The sequence below is a fragment of the Larus michahellis genome, chromosome 12 (genome assembly GCF_964199755.1).
Source record: "Larus michahellis chromosome 12, bLarMic1.1, whole genome shotgun sequence".
NCBI classification, from domain to species: domain Eukaryota; kingdom Metazoa; phylum Chordata; class Aves; order Charadriiformes; family Laridae; genus Larus; species Larus michahellis.
Genome location: NC_133907.1, coordinates 11,864,069 through 11,888,678, shown reverse-complemented (window position 1 = coordinate 11,888,678; position 24,610 = coordinate 11,864,069). Strand labels below are relative to the sequence as shown.

Sequence of the window (24,610 nt, the reverse complement as noted above, 5' to 3'; positions counted from 1 at the left end):
GAAATTGGGGTCCCTGATAGCGTGGCCGTGGCCGTTCCCAAGAGTCATCTGAAATAATCAACACGGGGCAAACAGACGGTGCTGTTTATTCCCAGGGGAAACCCAGCTTGGTTAACTGAGAGGTTTGGGTTTTGCACAGGAGATGGTGGGGCTTAACCTTACACTTGCTTTTTATTTCTTTTTTCATTTTGTACTTAGGGAAAAACAAGGGGGAAGAAATGAAGAGGTGGAAAATAAGGCTCCCCTAAAGCAGGGATCGCTGAAACAATCCCTTAAAGCTCGCACGCCTCCATCAAGGAATCTGAGCGAGCACCATCGCACAGATTTACTTGTTCATCTGAAAACGTCCTCCCCGAAGCCCTGCTGCTGCCTCGGGGAGCTCCATCCTCACCACGAACCCCATGCCAGGAGCGAAGGCATCGCTCCCGGGGTCTCACCAATGAAGCCCATGAGAAATGCCCACTGCAGGCTGCCAGAGGTCACCCACTCCCCAGGGAAGCGTGAGGCGGGCACTGCCCTGTCCGCCCCCACTTTGCTGAGAAAAGAAAGCTTTTTGGCAAGCAGCAGCCGAGGAGCCAGTGGCTTTGCCAGAGACCAGCTGTGGCAGTCAGCTGTAATTAAGAGCAGGAGGTTATTGTGGGGGGTGACAGGAGAGGCTGACACCCGCTGCCGGTCACTTGGAGGTGGCAGGGGTCATTGTGTCCTGGGTTGATTGGCTGCCCCACATTGCTCGGTGGCTGCTCTGTTGAGTGACAGGGAGTTTGGGGGCTTGCTGACACCCCAGCAGACCCTTCCCTCGGGGGGCGTAAGCGCCTTCCCACCACGGCTGCAGGGAAGATGGAGCTGGCGGGTGTTCTGGTTTGAGGTAAAACAGAACCAATTTTCTGTTTAGTAATTTTACTTCTTAGCTAGGCCTCTTCTAACTCTCTGAAATTAACAGCATGTTGTGTCAAAAACGGTTCGTTCTCAGAGTGATAAGACCAATGTTTACAGTTTGTGCCAAGGAAAGGCACACAGAGAGGCTCTTGCTTATATTTACTGCTATAACAACCAAGGTCAGCTAATTTTGTTATTTGCCTCGTTGGAGGGTTGGAAACAGAAAAGCATAAAGGGGTCCCACCTGCGGAGAGGAGTGGACAGGACAGGTGACCCAAAATTGATCAACGGGGGTATTCCATCCCATCTGCCCCATGCTCAGTATAAAAGCTGAGGGATCAAAAGGTCAAGTCTCATCCTTCAGTGGCCGATGTCCAAGGAGGACCCTGTCTGTTCATCTGCCTTTGATCCCGACCTGTGGGTTCCTGACTCCAGCTGTGGAACCCCATTCCCACCTGTCACTGAGTCCAGCCTGGGACTTCCCCAGTGCCTGCCGGTGACATCATCCTGGCAGCTCAATATGGTTTTGTATATACTGTATCTATTTCATTATTTTCTTTTTTATTTTATTATTAATATTTCATCAAAGTAGTTTAGTTTCTTCTAAACTCGTAAATCTTTTTATCTCTCCTCCTCCTCTCTGTGTACAAGAGCTTGGGGGGGAGCATCTGTCGCCAGCCATTGGCCAATTTGGCCAAAACCACGACAGTGGGACAGCGAGGAAATGGTGCAATGGGGCTCTGAGAGCAGCAGCGTGGGCAGCTTCTAAAGGTGTGGGGTGGCACGGCTCGGCATTGCACCTGGCTGTGGCACGGTGTGGCACAGCAGGGCATGGCGTAGCATGAAACAGCATGGCAGGACATCGCATGGCACGCCATTGTGTGGCACAGCTTCCTGCACCATGACATGGAGTGACACAGCATGCCATGGTGTGGCACAGTATCATATGCGACATGGTGTGACACAGCATGCCACGGAGTGACAGAGTACCATACGTGACATGATGTGGCACAGCATGCCGTGGAGTGGCACAGCATCCTACATGACATGGTGCGACTCCACACACTGTGGCATGGCACAGCCTCCTACGTGACACGGTGTGACACAGCACACCGTGGAGTGGCACAGCTTGGCATGGCAGTATATGACGCGACACCGACACCGACACCGACACGTGGCGCGCTTTCCCGCCCCTTCCCCTTTAAGGCACCTATGGCGCGCGCAGCGCCGCGGGCGGCTCGGCCAATCAGCGCAGCCCACATCCTCGCCAGGGGCCGCCCCCGCCCGCCGCCGGGCGGCTCGTACCACTCCCGTCTCCCGGGGGAGCCACGGCTGCCGCTTCTCGGACAGCCCCGCCGCCGCCCGCTCCCCTCAGGATCCGCATCCTCCCCCCGATCTCTGCTCTCGCTTTCTGTTTTTCGGTGTCCGCAGCGGGTGCCTGTGTGGCTGAGGCCGCCTCGCAGCAGACACCGGCCTTCTCTCCTCCCCCGTCGCGTGGAGCGATGGTACGGTCCGGGGCGGGGCGCGGGGCGGAAGCGGCGCCGTGGCGCAGGCGGCGGGCGGCATCATGGCGGCGCCGGGTGAGGCGCGGGCTGGGGAGGGGGTGGCGGGGAAGGGAAGGGCCAGGCTGGTGGGTAACTTGCTTCTCTCTCCGCAGGCCCACGGTTGCGCCTGGCGGCGACCGTCGCCCTCCTCTTCCTCGCTGGTGCCCAGGCCCTCGCCCCCAGCCACCGCCTCACCGCCCGCGACCTGGCCCGGCTGAGGGCGGCGCTGGAACGGCCTTTCGCCGACCTGCAGGCCGCCTTCTACTCCATCGTGGGCCTCGGCAGCCTGGGGGTGCGGGTGGCAGACGAGAAGGTGAGCGGTGGAGAGCCGGCGGTGCTGCTGCTCCACAGCCCTCGCTGTGCTGAGGAGCCGTAGGCGGAGCGCGGCAGCAGAACGTGAGCCACAAGGAGTTTTATCTGGCGAGCTCCCTTTTGTCAGGATCGTGAGGAAAGCGTGAAGCATACGTCTGTTATGTTCTTAGCAAGTATCAGAGCAAATAGCTGGTAATTGCTGACAATCCTTCAGGTGTGCTGTTTGAATAAATTGCGTCTTTGTCTGGGCAATAACGTGCCATGGGCTCTCTTACACTTACTGCCTATAAACGGTGGTTTCAGGGCTCACTCCTCCATAGCCTGTGGTGATATTACTGGAGCTATCAGTTTGCTCCACTCTTTTGTGAAACAGATCTCTGCCTGTGGCATGTTTGCTTCGCTGGCCAGTTAAATAGAGCTCTCATTATTTCATTTCACTTCCCACGCTGAATTCAGTCAGGTCACTTGATCTTCGTATTTTTGTATATAAGATACGTTCCCTGGTGTGCTAGAAACAAAGACTTGTGGTATAAGCATGATGCTTACTGCCCTTTCATGCCTTTAAGTCATTCTAGTTCAAGTATCATGGGTTGTCCTTGTAATAACCTGCTTACATAGGCATTCCTGCTTATGTGCACAGGCATGCTTACCTGTGCACCTGAGCTGTAAGCATAAGTTTGTTTTTTCCTCCAAAATTCAGATAGTTTAGCAGTTCTGAACTATTTAGGCTTAGTTTCATTTTGAGTGTTGTGCATTTGCACTACAAACTCTTAACTGTGAGGCTCCTGAAGATGTAGTTCACTACACCGCACACCTCGCTGTGGCCCGTTACTGGTCATCTGCGGGCTGGGCTGGGAACTGCTGCTTTCATTTATGTCGGTGTGGCTGGGTTTTTTTAATAGTTCCTAGTTTTGGCAATGATAATACAGCGTTTGCTTCTGCAGGTAAACAATAATTATTTGTTGTTTGAGGTTTGTGATGAGACTTTTTTTCTGGGCAGTGTACCTCTTCGTGGGGTGAAACAATTTAAAAGGTAGAGGTAGTAAAAATAATAGCTAGGCATAACACCTGAACCTATATCAGGGAGTGTAGTGATAGAATGAGGTGTAGCAGTTTCAGACTGAAAGAGGGGAGATTAAGATTACATAATAGGAAAAAATTCTTTACTCTGAGGCACTGAAACAGGTTTCCCAGAGAAGCTGTGGCTGCCCCATCCCTGGAAATGTTCAAGGCCAGGTTGGATGGGGCTTTGAGCAACATGGTCTAGTGGGAGGTGTCCCTGCCCAACCCAGGGGGTTGGAACTGGATGGTCTTTAAGATCCCTTCCAACCCAAACCATTCTATGATCCCTAGATAACTGTAGCATGAAAACCCTGTCCTACTTGTAATACGTAAATCACTGGTCTTTGAATATGAGCTGTTAAATTTTTGGTTATTTTCTGGTTAAAATGGATTCTTAAATTATCTATCTAGTTGTCAGTTAATAAGCTGGCTACAGATTAATGAGCAGTCTCATTGCTTTGCCTTCATACTGTAGCTGCTTACCCGACTTCTCGTTCTCTATGCTTTGAAATTCTATATTCTGCATCCATTAGTGATTGTGTGTAATATACAGCTGGGAAGGAAGCTCGCCCACAGAATTTCTCTTCGTCTGTTCTCTATCCTGGGAGATTTTTCCCTACTAAATATACCTGTGGGACTTTTATTTTGATAGATTTTATAATTATACTCAATTTAAATCTGAATTCTGGTTGCAGTAGAGTTTATGTGAAAATCACTTATCTCTTTTATCAGGAAACAGCTTTGTTCCTGTGCAGCACTTAGCAGAGTAGGATCTGGGGAGTTCTAGGCTCTGCTGCATAGCAAATATTGCTATTCATTTGCCTTTTTCGGTATAAAAGTGCACAGCCGTGTACATGAAGTTGTCTCAGAGTATCATTTAAATCAGTGGCTTAAGTCAAGACTGTTGTTGTAAGTTAACTTCTGTTTTCTTCGCAGGCTGCATGCAATTTCATCAAATCTCATGTGGACTCCAGCAGTGTCGATTCCCTGTTCTACGCTGCACAGTCCATCCGGGTCCTGTCTGGCTGCGAGGTGAGTTTGGAGCCCTGAGCTCTGAAGTCAGATGTTACCAAGGAAATACTTTACCTCCATCTTTTTCTAGGTTTTATTTTATGTATAACTTTTACTTTTACTTTCTTTTACTGGGTTGTACTCTGTTGTCTCTTAGGTAAATAACTTGTGAAGTGTTGGGGAGGACTCTATACGAAGTGTAAAGATATAAAGCAAGTGTTTGGTCCAGAGTAATTCTGAGGGGATGTTTCATGATTAAACATCAGTAACTAAGAAAAAAGGAGGCAGCACATTTTAATAGAATTGGCAGCAGCTGTGTCAATTAAAAACTCTTTGGGTGGATGGTAAATTTTGATGTAAACCTTGTGTTGAAACACTGCAGTGATGCAAACGCATCCCACCCTTGCTGAATTGTGGGTGGGATATCTAAGCCCCCTTTTTTGTCAGTGCCACTGGCTGCTGCACAAGGATGTGATACCAGATGAAATGCAGTAGCAGGTTACCAGGATAAATCTGAATCGTGGGTTATCCTGACTAATTGATAGTTGACAGCAAAACTTAGGGATTTAATTAAACTAAAAGGTAAAGAATGGGAAGGGGCTTTTTCCCAAAAGCTTGTAGTAGTTCACCAGTCAAGTGTGTGGCTCCAGGAAGAAATTGGTGGTGGCTAGGTGGCCTTGTTTTTTCAAGTGTGAATCAACGTGTTCCCTGTGTTCTTCCTCAGGTTACCATTTCAAATGAGACCAGGGAGCTGCTGCTTGCAGCTGTCAGTGAGGATTCCTCAATCACCCAGATCTTCCATGCCGTTGGGGCCCTGAGTGGCTTTGGCCTTCCTTTAGCATCTCAAGAAGCACTTAGTGCTCTTACTGCTCGTCTTAGCAAAGAAGAAAACGTACTGGCGTAAGTCTTTCAGACAGAAGTTATTCATTGTTGCGAGTGTATCCTCTAAGCAGTTGAATTTGGAAGTAAAGGGTATTTTAACACTTAATTTTTGTAATATAGATGTAGTAGAGTAGGTGCTCTGTTTTCATTTGATGTATTTGTCTAGTTCATTATTGTCCCTCTGGGGGAATGAAAAATACGTTTTTGGGCTATTTTTTGTGTGATTTTTGCAAATGAGCTTATGTATTCAGTTTAGTTCGAGAATAACGGTCAGTAAAGAAGGCATCCTGAAGAAGCCTTCGCTTTTTAAAGGATTTGCAATGACTTTTTTAGTTAATACCCAGCCATGGTTCTGTGTCATTTAGGGTTGCAATAGACTTAATGCTCTTCCTCAGCCCTGTTGTTTGTAGGTTGGGATGCTTGTTCTGTGAGGTGGAAAAAAACATGCCAGTAAGCAGGACAAATCTTACCAAAGATTTAAGTAATTTAACTGTGAAATGAGAGAATAGAGACTTCCTTAGCTAGGGAAGAAAAGGGAACTTTAGAACTTGCGTTTTTGAACAAAAAAAAAAAATGTAGTCCTGGAACGCTCAGTAGCAAGTTTGGGGATCTGTGCTATGCAGTGATCAAAAGTTTGGTTTCTTCTCTGCCTTTGGATCTATGAGTTTATTGCAGCACTGATGAAGCTAAAGTGGTGTTCCCTAATGAATTCCATTAAATCACCCAATTTAATCACCTGTTTCCATTAAATCACCCGATTCATTGCCTTGAGTCAACTGAAAGCAGTAACAGCTGTTTTACCCTTCATTCAGAATAGAAACTGTAGTTGCTTTGATTTGAATGATTCTTGGCTTCTAAGGAAGGAAAATCATATAATTGTTTGGTTTTGTTTGTTGTTGTTTAAGAACCATCCAGGCTTTGGAGACGGCATCTTACTTGTCCCAGCAGGCAGATCTAAGTGGCATTGTTGAGGAGATAGAGGTAGGAACACGCTATGCTCTCTAATCAGGAATTTGTTAGACCTCTGTAATACTACAAGATGTATTAATGTGAAAAGCAAAATGAAAAACCAACCTGGCTAATTCCTTGCCTGCATGATGTGGGTTACCTTGGCTCTTCCTTTCAAGCAGATATTTCTTCTGGGCTTTTAACTGTTTCACAGTGGACTTGAAACACAGAAAGGCATGACTTTTAAATATAATTAAATCCATTAAAGGCTGGAGGTTTCTTTTTCTTCCTGTTACTAAATTACTATTACAAAATACCTCCGTGATCCCATACAGATATTCTTGATTATGGGCCTAACAGTAGAGTTAACTTCTGTAGATCTACTAGAATGCAATTTAAATTGTAATAACTCTTTCTGTCAGGATCTTGTTGCTCGCCTGGATGACTTGGGTGGAGTTTATCTGCAGTTTGAAGAAGGAATTGAGACTACTGCGCTGTTTGTTGCTGCTGCCTATAAGCTGTCAGACCATGTGGGTACAGAGCCAGCAATGAAGGAGGTCTGTATCTGCCTCTTCCTTCCTTCCACGCTGTAGCTCACAAAAAGGATTGCCCTGTCCCTATTGTGCAGTACAAGAGGCCGCTATAACCGGCTAGAGTTTCTACTGGAAAAAATGAGCATGCTCCTTGGAAAAGGACATCTCAGAGGGAAAGCTAAGTAACAGAATGTAGGAGGAAGTTCCAACTTTAAGATCACAGGCTGAATTTGGTTTGTTTTTTAACTTTTTTAAATGTACAGAAGGAAATTGCAAGTGAGGCCTAGTTTTTCTTTGTTTATTAAGACAAGTTGTTGAGAAAACCTCTCTTGTTCCAGAGTTTGTTCTGGTATTTGGCACTTGTCTAGTACTTTCCAGCATTTCAAAGTGTTTTGCAAATGTTATTTGCCTGTGAGGAAATGCGGGCACCAAACCATGAGTTTGCTACTCATGTTGTCTCCCTGTCGGGCACCCCACACACCTACAGGAATTCAGATGCAAAAACTTGTCCAAAATGAAAGACTGTTGGAAAATTCTTTTGAGCTTGATTAAGTTAGAAATCATTACTGCAAGCTATCCACTTAGTATTTTTTTTCCACAAGTTAATTGAGTTAGATATGCTTTTGATTGAGAATGGCAGCTCCCTAAAGCACAAGGCAAAGTGGCAGGGTTGAGACCGAAGCCAGTGTAAGACATCTGAGTTCATTCCTGGCTCTCTTCCATGCTGCTGCCAAACAGACTAACGCAAAGTAATTTTGATGTCATTTTTGAGGTGGTGATTCTGCTACACAACAATTCAAACTGTCAGTGTCCAAATGATGTTTAAAAAAAAAAAAAGACCAATTAAGGAAAATAATTTTGTGTTGTTTCAGAATTGTGCTGTCAGAAGTGCTATTGTTGGGTCTTAAAGGTTTCTCTCTTGTGAATGGTGAGGGTGCCTCCAGAATGCCACACAACTCTCTTGAAAAATTATCATGTAGTATCTGCAAAAATAGCTCCCTTCCCCCCCCCCTCCCCCCAACTTAAATGAGAGTGTCAGTTGCTAATTAAGTCAGTTTGGAGCTATGCCATGCCCTCCACGTAAATGAAAAACACTGCAGGATTTGCACTGTGTGGGAGTTCTGTAGTATCTGTCTGGATGCTTTCTTTAATTATGTCATCTATGTTGGTATTCATAAATGCAAGTAGTAGGGTGAAAATTTGAGATGCAGTGGATTTCATTTTTAAGTGTTCTTTGTACATTACTAAATTGTACGCTGATTGCTTTATTTGGGATTGTCTTTGATTATTCTCATTTCTGATTAGAATTTAGCCCACAATCCTTTGCTTGGACTAAAGTACAGGGAACCAAACCCTCCGTTTGCTAGACTAGCAGGGAGTAATGGAAGAATCTGAATACTATGGCATACCCTGTGGAGTGTGGCTCAGAGACACTAACCCTACGAAGTCAGACTGCAAAACCAGCTGGGGGACGTGGTCCCACTCCAACTTTGGAGAGAACAAATTAGCTTAGGCACATCCTGGAGGCAGAGCTGGCTCTGTGCTCCTGGTGGTACTGCTTTAAAGCTAATCCTCTTAGCTTGAGGACACTGCTGAGCCTAAGGGGATAACCCTGCATGGGCCTAGACTGGCTCCTTCCAGAACCATTAGGATGCTTTGCATCACCTCTCGATGGCCTTCCCAGCTTGGCAGGTAGCCAGGGCATCTAGCCTAATCCTCCTCTGCTGTATGAAGACAGTTGTGTGGCTCCTGGAGCCAAATTGTCTTTTTGCACCTGCACACAGTCTCCATAGTTGAGCTGACAGCATCTTCCATTCTGAAATATGTAGTTTGAAGAGGTGGAGCCAAATCCTGGTTTTTGCAAGTTTCCAGCACAATTACAGCCATTATGGTTGGAACCTCCCAGCCAAGAATAAGAAAGCTAATGTGATATTCAAAAGGTAGCTAATTTTGGGTTACCTCATAACTTGAGTTATGGGCAAATGGGAAATTAAACAGTCTTTATGAATTGTGTTTTTATTAATAACATTATACTGAGCCAGTTTGCAGTGTTGTGGTAGGCTGCTGGTACTTATATGTGATTTGCTTTTCCTCTTTCAGGATCAAATTATCCAGCTGATGAATGCAATTTTTAGCAAGAAAAACTTTGAGACACTCTCAGAGGCCTTCAGCGTTGCTTGTGCTGCAGGTTCTTTATCCCGGAACCGCTACCACTTGCCTGTCATTATTGTTCCCGATGGACCTGCAGCTGTGTCTCACCATCAGCCCGTACTCAAGGTGAGTCCTTAGCCTCAAATCTTAACTCATCTCTTGGCTTCATCTTTAGTATTGTAGGTCTGGGCTGACTGAACGTGTAAGGTGATGTCTTTCATTTTTAGCTCCGGGATTCAGTTTCCAGTAAATCTGGGGTTCTAGTGCTTTTTATGAAGTCATCCTTAGGAATCTCTCCTTACCCAGGGCTTACCCAGACACTACCTTGAAAAGGCACTGCTGATTACAAACTTTAGCTTTCCTGGTTATGTTAGGAAGAAGTAGGTGAATCTGGGATGCTGGGCAGGGAGAATTCGGGGTGTATAATGCAGAGGGGTAGTGAGTCGTCTGTGCTTCTGCATTCCTTCTGGGACAACAGGTTTCACAGAAATTCTTGGTTTTTTCTCTTGTAGCTACAAGTAACTGACGTTATGTCCCAGCCACTGACTCAAGCTTCTGTAAAGCTTGACTACGCCAAGTCTGCATCAAGCAAAGCCACTGTCCTTCAACAGACAGCATTTACTCTGTCAGGGTAAGAAAATCTTATTTTTACAGTTTGTAAGGCAAACAGGTGTTATTTAAACAGTGTTGGACTTATTTTCCTTATGTGTTCTTCCACCAGAGAAATGTCTGTATGATGGAAAACTCATAACACTGTAGTTGCGTTTGGTTGGTAGTGGGTGACTTGGCATGTTTGGTGATGGTGAATTCCTGTTGCTTTTTCTTTTGATTGGGAGTGGAGAATTGCAACATTCTTCTGACTTTGGGGACACTTTTAAGAATTCCTTTCCTGCTGCACTTAGCCATGTTAGTTTTGTGCTGCGTTTGACTATTTGCCTGCTTAATCTAGCATATTTGGAGACGTATTGGTAGTAAGATGTTACCTATTTGTAGGCTGCTGTTAGTATCGTAGAGGACACTTAACACCTTGCTGCTTTTGTTATAGAGACGTCTTTGAGCTGAACTTCATGAATGTGAAACCTGCAAGTGGATATTATGATTTCTCTATCAGTGTTGATGGAGATAAGCGATTTATTGCTAACAAAGTTGAGGTGGGTGTGCTTTTTGATGGCATTTTAATTCTGCGCCTCTTTCACTGAAACGGCTTTTTCTTTATACCCATTAAGGATGTTGTCAGTTTTACGGCATTTTTATCACATGTTTTTCTGTAATGAATTGGATTTTGACTCAGGATTATGACCAGTAACCAGATTAATATATGATCAAAAGAGATTTGTGTAAATGTCAAAACTGACATCACTTAGATGCTGATCTGACAGCGTATGAACAAAAGCTAACAGTGGAAGTGTTTATGTAGCAGCCCAAAGTAGCTATGCAGAAATGATTACTAAGAATGTTAGTTCTGCAGAGCATTCAAGATTTGAGTCTGCAGATTTCAAGGCTTGGCTAGCAGTTGTCTGGTGATTGCCTGATGTATGGAAGCTGAGCATTTGTTGTCAGTTTATATAAGCTCTAGAGCCCTAGAAAAGAGTCAAGGGGGTGTTTTGGCATCTCCTAACTGTGTATATCATGTTGCATTTGTAGTGGAGAAATAGTGACCAAAGCAAGTGAAATCTTCATTTTGTGTTTACGTACCCCCCCTTTTGGTGGCAAAAGCTGTTATACCCCATCTTTCTGAAGAAGTTTTATATAAACATTCAGAGTTTTACTTTCCTCAAGTTTGTTACAGTGAGAAGAATGCAACATCTGTGTCTATTCATATAGTCACTTCAGTGTCAACAGCGGAGAATGCTCTTCTCCAATGATGTCTGTTCTCAGGGTTAGTTTTTGCTCCAATCGCCTATTTAAGGAAAAGATTAGTTTTTAAAGTCTTCCAACATAGTCAGCTTGGAGTGGAGGTGGAGGAAGATGCTTATTTACAACTGCTGACCTTTACTCCGTGTATCAAATTGATGTTGTCGTTGTATTAGTAATGGCACTTAGGAGTGTCAAAAGGGCATTGATTGGTGCTGCTTAAGCTCGCTGCTGGCACACAGAGGTACCAGTAGGAATGCATTAATGCTGGAGCAGCTTTGTGTGAACTGCTTCTAATAAGACACATTGTTATGGGGGAGGACTGCTGGGGGAGCTGCTTTTTTTTTTTTCCTTACTGTTATTAGCATTAATTGTCCTTAATGCACCATCGTTTTGACAGTAATGAGCTAAATCAGTGGGTTATTACTCCAGGCAGAGACTGCATTTCCTGGCATTAAAATATTTGAGAGCTGTTTGTGTACTGTTCAGTTGGAGGGGCTGTGTGCAGCAGCTCTGAGTTGCCTTCACATTAACTTTTTTTTAAATGGATATTTCATTAGTCTATCTTTCTTTGCTCCCGTCTTAAAACAACCTAAGGTTTTACTAAAGTTAGCCTGAATAGTCGACATGCTAATGGATCCAGTTCCAGGGGTAACCTCTGTCTTAAATTACACTTTTTATTGCAAAGGAACTGCCAAGATTGTTGTGTTTGAAGTCTGACCTGAATAGTTTGGTTTGTGTTTTTTACATGTTCTTCCCACCGGTTCTCTGTGAATTATTTTTCAGTGTGAGGGTGTGGGGCTGCTTCACATGAGCAAACCTGTAATAACAAATTGTAGTATAGGTTGAAAAATATCTTGGCAATGAAACTTTAATTCTCCAGGGGAGCGTTTGTAAGCTGTGAGAACAAATGTGCTAATTAAAAACTACAGACTGCAGTAACTGCTTATGTTTGAGAGAAGGACTGAAATCAGTCAAACCCGCCGAAGTTCGCTGCCTGGATGGTCTGTGGTTTGGGAGTGGGGAGAGAGCAGGGAGTTATTTCTCTGCTCGGGGTGTATCCAGCACTTAGCACAAAGGAGTGTGATAAATGGCGGGGCCTTATTGGCTGCCCTGTGCTAAGTGATAAATGCTGTGACTCCAAAGGAAGGCTTGCTGAGCAAAGTGCGGGTCTGCAGGAATGCTTTGGCTCTTGCCTGCTGGCAATAAAATCATCAGAAACCTGTCGGGCTTTAGGAGACGACAAAGACACAACTGGTTGCTGTCCGGAGACCTCTCACGTCTCAAATTGCTATCCAGTAAGCAGAGGTGCATACGCATGGGCAGTTTTAACTTGTATCATATGTGATGTAATCTTTAGTAGCTAGTTTCTGCTAGTTTAAATGGAAAATGAGTTGGATTTGGATACCTGCCCTTTGGAGAACTGTTTTTAATGAAACAGCACAACTAACTCCAACATGACTGAGAAGCTGGTGTCTTCAGACCTGGGAGGAAGGGGTTGGGTTAGGGTTAGTGACTGATGCGGGAGCTTTGCCAGAAGGGTAAATTGCTGTAGATCCTTCTGTTCGGGTTAGGTTCTGTCTTTGGCTTAGTGTAAGACCCTCTTTGGGGAAGGGGACAGAAGAGGTTAAAGCTTTTTCAATGAACTTGACTGTAATTAGTTTATGTAGGGTGCTCTGAGTAATTTTCTGTTGTGCTTTGTTGCAGCTGAAAGTAAAAGTTTCCACGGAAGTTGGAATTACCAATGTAGATCTTTCTACTGTGGATAAAGATCAGAGCATTGCGCCAAAAACAACCAGGTAAAACAACTTGGTGTGTGTGAGCTTTTAAGGGGCAACTCTGGCTCTAGACTGGAGGTCTTCTGAGCTTCACCTACTGCAGCTAAAGCAAAGGAATCCTGTATTGGAATAACTACAGAGTTATACCCATGCTGTTTCTCTTAAACTCATGAGTTTGTTGAGAGAATACTGATTATTTTTATAGGTGGTTTTCCTTAATACTGAAGTAAGTACTAACAGAAGCCAGGCAACTTGAGTCTTCTGTTCTTTTGTTGGCACCTCTCCATAGCCAAAGCAAGTTAAAAGAATTATGTTAATTCTGGTATTACTGAGCTTTGGTAAAGATGCTCTAAAGCAACGTGTACACTGTATTGAGGGGGTGTGGCTGTACCATGTCTAGGTGTACCTGAATTTAATGGAATGGGTTTTTTAACTGACAGCAGTTATAATGTAATGTATAGAATCTGAGTTAGGTTGCACAGCCTCACTGAGGCCCCTCTGTGTGTGTTGGTACAGCCTTCCTGTGCTGAAGTTTGAGTGTCTGTGTTTTCTGTTCTGCTGCCATCACGCCTTTGGTTGTAGCATGGCCTTGGCTAAATGGAATGTGGGGTGTAGTATTAGCAAAACCTCCTTCTGCTGTTCCTTTGAACCTTAAAACAAACTACTGTTTTACTTGAAAATGGGCAAGGGATGTAGTTCACAAAAATCCCTCTAAAAATTCCATTCATTTTCTTTACATTTATGGTGGAAGAGAAAGATGTGTTAGTTTACCTGACTTTTTGATAAGATAGCTCATTATGCTGAGTAAACTGCAGTACTGCTAGACAGGCTTGCATGCCTCGGTTTCGTTGAATGCCAGGCCTTTTCTTGGAAGATCACCTCAGTTTTGTTTGTTTTTTTCCTCCTAGGGTAGCTTACCCAGCCAAAGCCAAGGGCTCGTTCACTGCTGACAGCCATCAGAATTTTGCTTTATCCTTCCAGCTGATAGACGTGAACAGTGGAGCTGAACTCATCCCTCATCAGGTTAGGACAAATTTTTGTCACTGCTGTATCACTGAGATGTTCCATCTTGAAGCGTTTGAGGTGACAGTTGGTCTTTAAAAGATGTGATAGGTTTTGAGAGGCCTTAGGTTTCTGACATAGACTGTGAAACATCACTGATCTTGGTGGATTGGGAAGTGGATTCCCTTGTTTGGGCTGTATGTTAAATGATGCCTTTTCTGTCGCTGGTACTGTGTCTTATTTAACTCAACAAAGTGAGTGCAGGTGGTCCACACTGGAAAAGCACACTTCTGATTTTTTTTAATATAGATTGTTTGCTGATAAACTCCTTGAATATCGACTTTCTTTAAAATTTTATTTTTGCTGTATAAAATAGAAAAAAGGAGGGGGGGAACAGCAAAAACCATAGATGCATACATCCCTGTTGGGTGCAGTTATATATACCCTGTTGAGTAACATGCAGTATATTGCCCTGTACCCCAGTGGGCCACTGGACAGTCTTGGTCCTGTGTTAATGTTACTCAGACAGACACAGAACTTGGCTGATTTGAAGGGATCTAGACACCCGGGCTCCTAGTTTGTACTCCAAATTTTGTTAATATTGTGCTTTTGGGAGGTAAATCTCTGGTTTCACCGGCGCTTGTAAGCTCACTTATTGTGAGATATTTCAGAAACCTTAACAATCTTTCCTTTCAGACTTTTGTCCGACTTCACAACCAAAAGACTGGCCAGGAGGTAGTGTTTGTTGCAGAACCAGATAGCAAGAACGTATACAAGTTTGAACTGGATACGTCTGAGAGAAAGACTGAATTTGACTCTGCCTCTGGTACCTACACTCTTTACTTGATAATTGGAGATGCCACTCTGGAAAATCCAATCCTGTGGAATGTGGTATGTAGCTGGAAATGTGGTGGTGTGGTTTTGAGATTACTGGCAGTTTGACAGGAGGGCATGGTACAGGCTTGGAAGAAAAAAGCTCAAGTGTCTTTGTTCTTTGTAGTGAACCAGAATCTTTTTGGCCACTTGTGGTCTCTGAGGTTTGCTGTTCGTTTTAAGTTTTTAAGTAAGCATCAAGGCAAGACTGAAATGAACGTTCATTTCATCATGTGGTGGAACAGAAATGCCAGAATGTTTATGGGTTTGATTGTAATTTCCCAGCAAGCACTTCAAGGTTTAGCCTTTCTGTGCTTGCTATGCTGGAAATAAGCCCAACTCTTAGTGATGGGTGAGTGGCATTACTGCCTTTGTTTAGGAGAAGTTGCTTCTTAAAAAAATCTGGTGCCTTTTTCTTAGTTTTCTTTAAAAAAAATCTTTTCAATCATAGATTGACAAATAGGGAAATAGGCCACAGTAATGGAATAGGTTTTATAAAACTTTTAATACATTAAAATCAAACTTCATGTAACTCTGTTATTTCATTTCAGGCTGATGTTGTGATCAAATTCCCAGAAGAGGATGCACCATCCACCGTCCAGTCCAAGAACCTCTTTGTTCCCAAACCTGAAATCCAGGTACAGTCAAAAACCAAAATTATGTGTGGAGATGGGGGGGCTAGACCTGCTAGTACTATTTGTTCTCATCATAATTTATTGTTGAAAAGTCATCTTTCATTAAAAAAAAAATAGTACTGTGTAAGTAATGTAACTAAAGGAAGACCAGAGTTACTGCTTAATGGAAAGAAATGTGTTGCAGTCCTCTGGAATATGAATAAATCACCTGTGTCCTACCTGTGAGAGGGCAACTGGCGATGCTAAAAAGGTTCAAATGTGGAAGTTTGACTAGGTGAGCACTGCAGAAAGCTCTCTGTTCTGAAGATTTCTCTTGCTTCATTCCAGCCATCTGTGCTGATGACAAGCTAACAAGTGCTTCTGTGAGTGCAAGGAGAAGTTAACTGTGCAAGAGATCAAATGTGCAGAAACTGGAATAGCCACTACTTTAGTCTTTGCCTTACGAGGAATGCTTATCATCCAAAGGAACGTCTGGGAACAGCACCAGGGCTGCAGCTGCTGCTCTGGGGAGCTGAGAAGCTGCTCTGCTGGAATACTCCTACTTATGAGTTGGTTTTGTTTGTTTGCAGCACCTCTTCAGGGAACCTGAGAAGAGGCCTCCCACTGTGGTATCTAACACTTTCACAGCACTGATTCTCTCCCCACTGCTTTTGCTGCTCATTCTGGTGAGTGAACTGGGCCACAGAAGAAGAAATTTTTTTTCCCATCCAGTCCAAGGTGCCCTAGGAGGTTGGCCAGCTAAACTTTGTATTAAAACTCGTGGTTAATCATGACTAGCATGGCAGTACTGCAGTCGTAGCTAGCAAATGTCAGCGCAGAGCGTTGGTCAGGTATTGTTTCTTTCCTAAACTCTTGGCGTTTTCTGAGTTTATAGTCAAAACAGCAGAACGCTGCAGCCAAGTAGAAGTAGGTGGGGTGAGTTTCTTCAGCGTGCTTCCGCTAGGGATGTTGAGTAACAGGGGGCACGTTAAGTTATAACTAACATTAGACTTCCACAGGAAAAAAAAAAAAAGCAGCGATTCTGCCTGGCACTTAGTACATCCATCACAACATCTGTGTGACTTAATCCTAGCAGCTTGATTCCCATTTATGGACATAATTGGTATTTGTGTGTCTGTAGTTAAAACCTCTACTGCTACTCACTGTATCATCAGATCAGTATTTTGAACTTAATGCAATACAAAAATCTCATCTAGTCAAGTTAAATTAGTCCTTATTTGGAGGATTAAACTCATCGCTTGCTTGGCGGAAATTTCCCATTAGGTGGGCTTGCTGAAAGCTGGCATTCAGCTAGTCATGTCCACTGGTCTCTGGGGTTCACAATATATATGTTGATGACACTTTAATGAAAAATCTCATTGCTTCTGCTCCTGTTTTCCATCCTTCATGCCTTTCTCTTTTGTGGTCTAAAAACTGAAATGTTTTTATGAGCACACATCTTGTATCTATAGCTGGTTTTTTGCTGTGTTCAAAACTAGAACTTTACCTTTTTTTGTCTTTTTAATTGAAATTAATTCAGCTGGATAGAAATAGCAATGTTTATTTTTCTGGAAAATTTAGATTTGGAGCAATACCCTCTCATCAGTTTAGGATAGATAATTGAGGAACTGCTTTCGGTCAGTCAGAATCGGCAGGAGAAATTTTCACTAAAGGAGCTCAACAGTGCTGTCTTTGGCAAAATTACTACTGTCCTCTTGTAGTAGGAAACAAATGCTTCTGTAGAGAATATGCTGTATTTGTTGAAGTTAAAGCAAATGGGCTTGAAACATACTGATGTTTAAAATAAAAGCTTGTGTTTACGAGGCTGTTGTAACTCAGGTTTTGTTTCTTTTCCTTTTAGTGGATAAAGATAGGTGCCAACATCTCCAACTTCAGCTTTGCTCCCAGCACCATTGTTTTTCACCTGGGACATGCTGGTAAGTGCCCATCACTTATTGGGCTTTCTGCTTTGTTTGACCTCCTCACCTGGGAGTTACAGATGAGAGCCCTGGTGGTTAATGGTCTTGTGGTCTATTAACTATAATGACATAATAGCATAACATTTGTTCTCTTGTTTTCATCTGCCTTCCTGCTTTTTATGACTGTTAATATGGTGATAAACCTGTTTTGGCCATCAGCTTATAACAGCGGTCGTTATCCGGGCTCCTCTCACACACCATTTATCTGTACTTAATAGAACTTCTTATTTCCAGAGGTCACACTTTCTTTATTGCATGTTTATCCTTTGTAAGCAAGGGAGTTTCTGTGGGGATTGAAACCTGCGGGACTGTGGTCTACATCTTTTCTTTAGAGCTCTTCCTCTGAAAGCTGCTCTTGTTCTTTGGCTGGACCAATTTTTTTTCATCAATTTTATTTTACCTTTAGTTGCACAGTTATTTACTGTCTTGACAGAATTTCAAAAACATAGCAGGTTGGGAGAACATTGGATCTGTTTCCCAAATGATAGTGTGTTGCTTAATCCAAGCCAGTTTCCTACAAATTTGCGAAGGTTAATAACCTCTATTGAAATCCAGAGTATCCTCCTCCTTTTAATGTCTATAATATGTCCATAATTCTGCCACAAGAGGATTGGTTCCAAATATCAGTGTCACATTTTTCTCTAGTATGGAGACCCAGACACCTTCTTCCCCTGGCAGTAAAGTAGTCTTTAGATCTGCCGCTTCAGAGCTTCAGATGTGAGATAGAAACCCAGTGCTTAGGCGTGGCAGTACAACTTAACGATTGTTCTAAGGATAAGAAATGGTTTGACTTTGAAATGCAGTTTCAGCCATGGGCTCTGTCTTTTTTTCACAGCAATGTTGGGACTCATGTATGTCTACTGGACTCAGCTCAACATGTTCCAGACTCTGAAGTACTTGGCCATTTTGGGTGGCGTCACATTCCTGGCAGGCAACAGGATGCTGGCTCAGAAAGCAGTAAAACGGTAAGCCAGGGACGAATGTGTTGGTGGGAGCTGCTTTTAAAGTCAGTGGGAAGGAGAGCATGTTGATGCTATCATGTGTCAGTAATTGATACAGTAATGAACGCTGCTTTTGATTCTTGGATCTTGTGTGTGGGGATGGGCTGCTCAGTCCCACTTTTGTGCCTGTTTTGAGAATAAGGGCTTGAACTGAGTAGGGCAATGAGCTGCTCTCACTGAGATGCAGCAAACTGCTCCTTCAGAGGGAATGGTGGCCACTTGCTGAAGCAATCAGGCGCACAGAGAAAGCAAAGGGTGGAAGTGTGTGTACATTGACATAGGGAAACCCCCATTTGGCACAGGTAAACCCACATTCACTGAGAAATTTGTTTTACTACATGGTATATCAAGCTCTTACAATATTGCTAGATAGTGAAAGCCAGTATAAATGCAGAAGAGGCCCAACTCTTCTGTAGCTATGCTTGTGAGATAAGTTTTAAGAGGAGGAAGGTAAGGTGGGGCATATCTGATTCCTGTCTTCCCCTCCCTAAAGGGGGATTGTAGAGAAAAGGGAAGCAGATGCTTATCGGAGGTGTGCAGCAACAGACAAGGGAAAACAGGGAAAATCCTGGTAAATGTTAGGGATACAACATTCATTTCTGTACTGGCATTGGACTGATTCTTCACACGTTTGTCTTCTGCCACGCAGTGTCTCATGAATGTGCCATGGCTTAGGCAGCCTGCAGGCAGTTTGCTGACCCAAGCTTCCAATACAGTGCATTAATTAGAGGTTGAGCCCTTTCCTCTCCTTCATTTCTGCCTCATGAGGTTTCCATGTGAGACTTAAGTTTTAGCTTTTTTGTACTAATGTAGAATTTGGCTTTGAAGATGATCTTGTTGACCTGCTTTGCCATCAAACCTGTCCTTTTCTTACTTTCCCCTTTTTGAGCCCCTAGGAGTTGTTTATCCTTGCAGACTTATTTGCATAGATATCCCTGGATTCTCACTATTTTTTGATTAAACTGTAATAAAACCAGGACAAGAGCTGTAAAAAATAATAAAAAAAAAAAAACACCAGAATTTAGTTTTGGGGGGTTTTGCATTGATTTGTTGTCTTTAAAACATCTCTACTTGTATGGCTGTAGCAGGGGAGATGATTATTTTAATTAACCCTTTCCATACCGTCCTTCTGGCTTTCTCAGCCTTGCTCCCTCGGTTGTCCAGCGCTCTCCACTGTGGCACTTTCGCTTGTTGGCATAACAGTTCCTACTGGGATTTTGTTGCCGACAGGGCTATGTTATGTCATTCAAATAATATTCCCTTTTTAATTTAAAGAGCGAGTATAAAATCATTATTAATTACAGATTGCCTAGGACACAAATTTGGGGAAAAAGAATACAATGAAGCTTACTTCTAAGTGTCTTCGCTCAACCAGGGCTTCTGTTAGCACATAAATGCAGGTGGTTGGTTCCTACTTCAAAACACTGCAGGGGGTGTCTGTATGCTTTTTCACTGTAAATGACATGAAGCTGCAACTACAATGGCAAATTTGAAAGTAAAACTTCTACCTTAGGCTAAAGTTAAACCCTTTGTATGTGACTTTAAAGTTCAAAAAGACATCTTTTTGTTAACGCTCTGCTAGCCTGTCTCGGATGTTGAAGTGCAATGATAATTAACTAGATTGCACTTTGAGGCAAAGCTGCTGCTCCACTATGGAGGCAGCTGGCGGGCGTGGGAAGGGGACTGTATAAACCATCTTTTTACAGAAGTTACCAGAAGGCCTGGTTTTGCTTTTTGTGTTTCTGTCACTGGCTCTGGTTCCTGGAGCAGGGCTGCTTTTCTCCTTCCTATCTACTCTGAACTTTTTCTTCCTCTCTCCTTTTGGCAGGATCGCTGCAGAGCAGAGCAGTAGGTTGGCAAAGTATAGAACGCTGCGGTAAAAGGGGGTTTTGCTAGTGACCAGCTCTTCTAGAAGTAAGGGCCTTTTTTTGGAATTTGCCTTTCCCGGGCATGCTGCTGTTCCATTTCACATCATCACTCACTCCTGGTACAAAAAGATACCTGAGCTGAAGGTGCTTCCTTCCAACATCACTTACTGGGCTTTAAATCAGTCCTTGGGTGTCCTTGGCTACAGCTGGGTTTGCATATTAGCAGTACATGTCCTCTGTGACTAAATTGCCTTTGTGCAATTTCCTTAATCATCTGAAGTCTGTATGGTAACATGTGCACATGTGAATACACTGTCTTGGGTACCAAGCAGCTATAAACCTAGTTGAAGCAGTATCGTTCCTGTAAATAAGTTATTAGTAACGTCGGCTGGAGGAGGACATGAGGAGGATGGCTGATATCTGGGCTGTTCCCATCCTGCTGTTGGTACCCCCTATCCCCATCTGCAGTGTTTTGGTTATTCAGCTGCCAGGCACTCTTGAGTGCTGAATTACGTCCTTGCTTGGGGTGGTAAGAGCTCTGTGTGCAGCAGAGCCAGGTCAGCACCACCTCATTCAGCTGAGAACACGACCAAGTCCAGGGTTCACCCTTCTATTAGACTGAACTGGTCACGATGGCTCAGTCAGCAGTGGCAGCAGCCCCCTCCATTCAATACCAGCATCTGATAGGTCTCCATTGTCACTTACCAGTGCAAAGTCCTTCACTTCCTTGCATTCTGAGCAGGTAAGGTCCCAGTTTGCTACATCCACCATGGCACAGGAGGCAGGACTGCCTGCCGCTCTGCATGCTGCCCAATTCTGAATGCGCGTGTGTGGCTTCGTGCCTCGTTCAGTGCACTCTTTTATTTTGGGGAAGGGAGAGAGCATCTGGGACAAATCCTGTGATGAGACTGAAATCACTGTACAACGTGCTGCAGTGGTACATCTCACGAGCGTCTGCTTTCTCTTATGTTCACAGTCAGTGCTCCAGGCACACACACACAGCACGTTGAATGGAGCTCAGGTTTTTTTGTGCCAAACAAAACCAGCGTGGGTGGCCGTGTCACAAAAATGATGTGCACTGTGGTATAAACTCCTGTCTGCAGATCAGATAGTATGATGGAGGATGGTTTCATGGAAATCACCTACGGAGAATTTGGCATCATGTCCCATAGAAAAACACCCTGTTACTATCTCGTCTTTCCCTGGAGTGTTTTGAGGTATTTGAGCACAGAACAAGCTATGACAAGTAAATGAGGAGGAACTGGAGATGGCTGTCGCTTGTTCTCATAGGTGAATGCTGGCTGCATCCCGGCCGCATTTGCTGGTATTGTTCTGGTCCCTGGACGCTTCTTGTTACCATAGCTCTGGGCCAATGATTTTCAGCTTTTTAGTGGCCTGTTACCAAATGCCTCACGTTCTCCACAGCTTGCATGTTTTCTGTTTCTCAGCCTGGTAATTTAACTCCTTAATTCCCCATGGGCTGTGAGTGATACTGCAAATAACTTATTACCCACAAACAGTAAGTTGGGTTTTGCTGCCATGTGCAGTCACAAGCATTTGTCCTTATTGCTGGGTTTTCTGCTGCCCCAGTTACGTCAGCTAAGACTGTATTGTTGCCAGCTTCTAGGCTGGACTGTCAAGCGCTCAGCATCTGTAGCTATGCCCTTGTCTGGCATCTTGGAAGGGAAAAGGACCCCAAAAAGGTGGGTCTACTGTGCCCACATTAGACTACTTCATCTTCTTGGGGATGTGAAGATCTTTGTGTTTACGTGGACTAGCTGATTCCAAGTGGGTAGATTGCTCCTTTTTAAAGTAGAAGAGCAGTTAAAGTACCTGCAGGCTTTGCATTAAGTCCTGCTTTTTTGTTCAGTTCTGTATTTCACAAGGCTCATTCATCCCTTTTGCACCAGTAATTAACCTTCATTTTGTCTGACTGTTTCCATCCTCCTTGAATTCAGTCCTCTGTTCCATTGCAGTACTGGCTTTATCACTCCGACAAGCTTCCTTTGAGAGAGAATGAGGGGTGTGGGGACACTTTTACTGCGCAAGGAAGTGCTTTGTTGGCTGGGAGAGTTAATTTTTCGGGTTTTTCTTTCCAGGACACACTAGTACCAGAAGAATGGAAGAAATGGGGAAAAACAAAGCAAATGCCTTCAGAACAGAAGTGAATAAATAACTGAAAGACCTGAAGAAGGAAGGCAGAAGCAGATTTTTTTTTTTTAATATTAAGTCAAAAGGGTGCCAGTTATCCTTTTTCCTTTTTTTAAAATCTGATTTTCATCGTTGTGTTCATGCTACTTGTGTGCTTTTCATATGAATCCAGAAAATCCTTTCTTCCCTGGATCCTCCCCCCTCTTTCTCCCAGGACATTTGAATATCCATTAGAAAAAGAGGAAAAAGAAAGTATAATTCTGCCTTTCCCCAGGTGCCCTCTCCTCATCCTGAACGATTTGTGAATAAAGAGGAAAGAATGGTCCTGAATTTTGGGGTTTTTGTGGTTTTTTTTTTTGGCTGTCTCAGAGGCTCTGATTGGAAGTTGGGCTCACATGAGAATGAAAAGAGCTTTTTCTGGTGGGTAATTTTGTGTATGAGTCATTGCTGTGTGAAGCTTCCTGTTCTTTCATGTCCTTTCCCAGAGGGACATGTTTATTGGGGGGGGACTTCCCACTCCTGTCTGTCCCTTGTGTGACGCTGTCATCTGCATTTCTTGACTAATGGCTCTTCTCTCTGACTTCAGGATGGCATCAGGCTGGGATGTGCTGAGTTGCTGTGGGTCCTCGGGCTCCAGCCCTTGCGGGGAGCCAGCTGCAGTGCTGGTGTCCCTGGCTGTGTCTGACCCCTGTGGCTTTGGTGGGTCCCTTGAGTGGGTTCACTTTCTTTCCAGCCTCTGGAAGTAACCGTTTCACCTCAAATACGAGTTTGATTGAGGTTATTGTCTCTGTTCTTCCATGAAACCAAATGCTATGTGGCCACATTTGAGTTATTTGACTTCTAACTTAGAATCAGAGAATGGTTTGGGTTGGAAGGGACCTTAAGGACCACCTAGTTCCAACCCCTCTGCCCTGGGCAGGGACACCTCCCACTAGACCAGATTGTTCAAACCCCCATCCAGCCTGGTCTTGAACATTTAACTTTTCAGTAATTCATTAATGAGTTCATTAATTAATGAACTCCTCAATTACTTACCACCTTCAAGACACTAAACAGTGTTGAGGCAGCAGACTTGGGTTTTATTGAAGGATAGTAATAACCAAAGGCCAAAATCTCCTCCTGATAAGCAACTTCCACGTAGGAAACTTTAACAGTTGCTCCCTCCCCTGCATCTGTGTGTTGGCTTCTGTTTGTCCCATGTCAGACCGGTTTCTTTAAAGGCCTTTTGGCAAAGGAACTTTATCAAATGTCTCTTGGAGATCCAAGAAAATTATATCAGCCAGCAAGCATGTGGATAAAGGGGTGTGGAGCCAAATCCTCCAAAGAACCTCACATGTGTGAGACATGACTCCGCTTTATAAAAGCCATCTTGCCTCTTCCCCGCTGCAGTTGTTCACACTTAGCTCACTCTTTCTGTTCTTTGCAATAGTTCCTACCCCTTTGTTCATTGTGAACATTGTACTGGATGCCATAGAGGTTTAATGAACTACCACTTCGACCTCCCCTGCACTCCTTCAAAAACCTGGTCTCGTCCTGCATTCAAGTCTTCTGGGACTAAAGGAGTTTTAAGCGAGAAATAGTTAAGCTACTATTTGTAGTATTTTATCCCGGAATGCCTTTTCACCCCGGTGAGTTCTTTTTGAGCCTCGTATTTTGTTACTGCTCACTACAAGCTTTGTTTTGTAATTAATTTTTTTTTTTTACTGATGCTTCATGCTAGGGCAGTACTTCCCCTGTGCCTGTAGAGCTCTGGCACGTTATCCAAGGAGAGCACAGATGCAAAAAGAAAAGCGCGGAGTGCTACTGTGATGTGTCTTCTCGAAGCTGTGCATGTTGCTATTGATTTTCTACCTCTTTGGCTAAGCGTTAGGAAAAGTGGTTTTTATTCTTTTGGCTTTTTATTCCTCAGACATTTTCTGGTTTGCTTTATGTTACTTTATATTTTAATCTCCCAGAGGTTGAGCATTTGTTTCCTCATTTTTGACACAAACTGAACTTTCGAAGGAGTCGCTTCTGTTGCAAATAGCTGCACTCCCCCAGCTGTTTGATCATGCAGAATTAGGTCTTTCCAAAGCGTTTTTGATAGGTCTTTTGATTTTATTGGTCATATCCAATCTAGCGTTTGCACATAGCTTTTATGCCACTTAACAGAATTTTAATACTTTTTTTTG

General features: G+C 43.8%; 1 protein-coding gene across 2 annotated transcripts; it reads left to right on the top strand.

Moving 5' to 3' along the window:
- Positions 1–2,386: 2,386 nt before the first annotated feature.
- Positions 2,387–22,769, top strand: RPN2 (ribophorin II). Of its 2 annotated transcripts, XM_074604873.1 has the most exons (18): positions 2,387–2,456; positions 2,534–2,733; positions 4,731–4,826; positions 5,530–5,705; positions 6,593–6,668; positions 7,058–7,192; positions 9,269–9,445; positions 9,832–9,950; positions 10,365–10,470; positions 12,881–12,972; positions 13,860–13,974; positions 14,650–14,844; positions 15,378–15,464; positions 16,031–16,126; positions 17,302–17,377; positions 18,255–18,384; positions 20,249–20,334; positions 22,388–22,769. In XM_074604873.1, the coding sequence occupies exons 1-17, from the start codon at positions 2,444–2,446 to the stop codon at positions 20,298–20,300; spliced, it is 1,941 nt and encodes a 646-aa protein (XP_074460974.1). In that variant the 5' UTR covers positions 2,387–2,443; the 3' UTR covers positions 20,301–20,334; positions 22,388–22,769. The 2 variants fall into 2 exon arrangements, with proteins under 2 accessions (XP_074460974.1, XP_074460975.1); XM_074604874.1 differs by lacking the exon at positions 20,249–20,334 and having other exon boundaries at positions 2,392–2,456.
- Positions 22,770–24,610: the final 1,841 nt, after the last annotated feature.

Bases quoted from the DNA above. Each gene is read 5' to 3' on its own strand.
- RPN2 (XM_074604873.1), top strand. The intron at 2,734-4,730 runs GTGAGCGGTGGA...TTTTCTTCGCAG, and splicing joins TGCGGGTGGCAGACGAGAAG to GCTGCATGCAATTTCATCAA. The intron at 17,378-18,254 runs GTAAGTGCCCAT...TTTTTTTCACAG, and splicing joins TTTTCACCTGGGACATGCTG to CAATGTTGGGACTCATGTAT.